At 46.3% G+C, this 2,448-nt stretch overlaps 1 protein-coding gene across 1 annotated transcript; it reads left to right on the top strand.

Moving 5' to 3' along the window:
- The first annotated feature begins 415 nt into the window (after positions 1-415).
- LOC104953505 (golgin subfamily A member 6-like protein 22) lies at positions 416-1,611 on the top strand. Its single transcript, XM_010780453.1, has 2 exons — positions 416-755; positions 813-1,611. Exons 1-2 carry the CDS (start codon positions 495-497, stop codon positions 963-965), a joined length of 414 nt encoding a protein of 137 aa, XP_010778755.1. The 5' UTR covers positions 416-494; the 3' UTR covers positions 966-1,611.
- The last annotated feature ends 837 nt before the right edge of the window (positions 1,612-2,448 follow it).

Raw genomic sequence — 2,448 nt, 5'->3', positions numbered from 1 at the left:
ACAACGCAGTGATTGATCTTTCAGTGATGCATTAAACCATAACAACAACATACAACGCTGCATGTGACGAAGGTAACTTCGTCACTGTGGACTGATGGCTTCGGGCCTTGCATATGTGCACATTTTTATACAATTTATACTATTTATTGTATTTTATTTTGAAATGTGTTCCCCTTTCCCCATGCCTGTTGCCATTGATTGTGTGCACCTGGTGCCCTGTGTTGTCTCTCCCCCCTCACCTGTGTCCTGTTGGGTTGGGCATTTAGGCTCTGGGGTTTTTCTGTTTGGAGGTGTGTGTGTGAGACCCTGGAGGCTGCAGGCTGTGCTCAGGGAAACAACAGCAGGATTGAGGCTGTGTGTCATTGTGATCATTTCATAAATGCCCACACCGGGTTGTATCTTTGGAGGTTCTGCCTCCTTGCTTGGTCGGGCCGCTCAATTGTCAGCGTCACAATTGGTGTCAGAAGTGGGATTGACCAAGTGAGGAGGTGAAAATGATGGAGGAACTGAGGAAGATGATGAGGTCACTCCTGCAGCTTCAGGCAGCCTGTGAGCAGCAGTTTGCACAGGTACAGGAACGGGAATCCATGATGGAAGAGGAACGGAGACTCCGGAAGCAAGACGGCAGATTGGCTAAAAGCTCGACAGGCACTAACTCTGCCGCTGAGGCATCAAAGGTCCTGGCGGAGAACCGGAGATTGGTGCAAGAGCAGAAAGAGGAGCAGCTCCGGTTACAGAGGGAGGAAGAGAAGAAGGTGAGAAAGGAAGAGGAAATGCGCTTAGCGGAGGAGGCTCGTTTGATACGCCTGGAGGAGGAGGAGAAGAAAATCAAAGACGAGGAAGATGCTTTTCTAGCCGAGGAGGAGCGGGTGAAAAGGGCCGAAAAGATCCGTCAGGAGAGAGAGTGCGTCAGGCAGCAGAACCAGCAGGAGCGCCAAAAGGAAGAATGGGAAGCTTCCTTCTGACTTCAGTCCTCGCTCCCCCCCCCTGCACAAGGGGAAGCAGAAACCGTGCAGGGAACCCAATAATTTTAAGACACTGTGCTTCTGGGGGAGAGGGGTAAGGAAATGTAACGGAGGTGATCTTTGGGGCCATAGATCTCGGCCTCCGTTACGGATTGAGTAGCTTTGTTGGTGGCGAAGTGTATGTAGTTTGTGCATCAGTATGTGTTTTAGTTTGTATGTCTCTGTTTGCTGGTTTTATGTTGAAAAGTGTTCCCCTTCCCCCATGTCTGTTACGGCTGATTGTGTCCACCTGGTGCCCTGTGTTGTCTCCTGATTACTACTGATTAGTGTGTGTGGGTATTTGGGCTCTGGGGTTTTTCTGTTTTGGGAGAGGTGTGTGAGATCCTTGTGGCTGGTGACTGTTCGCACGGGAACAGCAGGATTGAGGCTGTGTCCTGTGCTCGAGTGTAATAAATGCCCACACCGGGTTATCATTTTGGACGTTCTGCCTCTGCCTCTTTGCTTGGTCGGGCCGCTCAATTGTCATCGTCACAATGCTAACTAATTTGTCGACTCATTCCTTCACCACTGTTTTTGCTCTCAGAATAATGGATCTACTGATTTAATCCCTTATCAATATTTAGCCCTTTTCAAAGAAGCACGTTAGACAAAATATAGATATTCAAATAAATCTTAACGCTTACAGTACATTGACCCTAAGGAGTGTTTGTAAGCAGCGTCCCCAGTGTTTGATGTCGTTTCTGTAAGGAGTCACTCTGAGCCCTCACCTCTTGCCACAGGGCCTCCTGGCCAGTGAAGGCCAGCGGCAGGTTGATCCCATTGAGAGCCATCCAGTCGATCTCTCTCTCCCATCTGGGCCAGTCCCACCACACAGAGGAGTAGCTGAACGTGCACACGTTCTGGTAATACCTGAATCTAGATACAAAACTGTTATTTTAAAACTGTCTTAAATAGGCCCACAGGTGATAAATACTGAACAGGTATGAAAAAATAGTAATCATCCTAAACTTTTTAGAGCTTGAGCCATATTGTGGACTAACAATCCAGTATGCTGACCTCTTATTCAACTGTGATCTTTGTTTAAACTGTCCCTCACATGTCTTCCAACTTTATTACATTGTGGAAGAATAATGACTGGCAGTCAGTGCTTGGACAGTTAAATGCTTCCCTTTGGACTGAAAATAAAACCATAACCTACACTGCAACTGTGCTGACTTCAGATATTCTCAGACCGGTTTAATGTTGAAACCTCATGCCCTTTATCGTCACTGTTTCATTACAACACTAATGGGAACAGAGACAATAGAAAAGACAACACAATGGAAAAGTGTCCAAATACATTCTTAAACAGATTCCTTTTGACCATGGCCATTTCCCACACCAACACTGCTGAGTGTTCACACTACACCTCTTTGTTACATAATTGTGTAACAGATATTTTAATTGTCAATTTCTATTGAATTTGTTGCTAAAACAATGTACA

Source organism: Notothenia coriiceps, unplaced genomic scaffold (genome assembly GCF_000735185.1).
Source record: "Notothenia coriiceps isolate Sejong01 unplaced genomic scaffold, NC01 NC01_scaffold00021851, whole genome shotgun sequence".
NCBI classification, from domain to species: Eukaryota; Metazoa; Chordata; class Actinopteri; order Perciformes; family Nototheniidae; genus Notothenia; species Notothenia coriiceps.
This window is presented reverse-complemented; position numbering and strand designations above follow the sequence as displayed.

Excerpts from the sequence above, each read along its gene's own strand:
- LOC104953505 (XM_010780453.1), top strand. The coding sequence starts at position 495 with ATGATGGAGGAACTGAGGAAGATGATGAGGTCACTCCTGCAGCTTCAG. Across the intron at positions 756-812 it reads AGAGGGAGGAAGAGAAGAAG|GAGGAGGAGAAGAAAATCAA; the intron begins GTGAGAAAGGAA and ends ATACGCCTGGAG.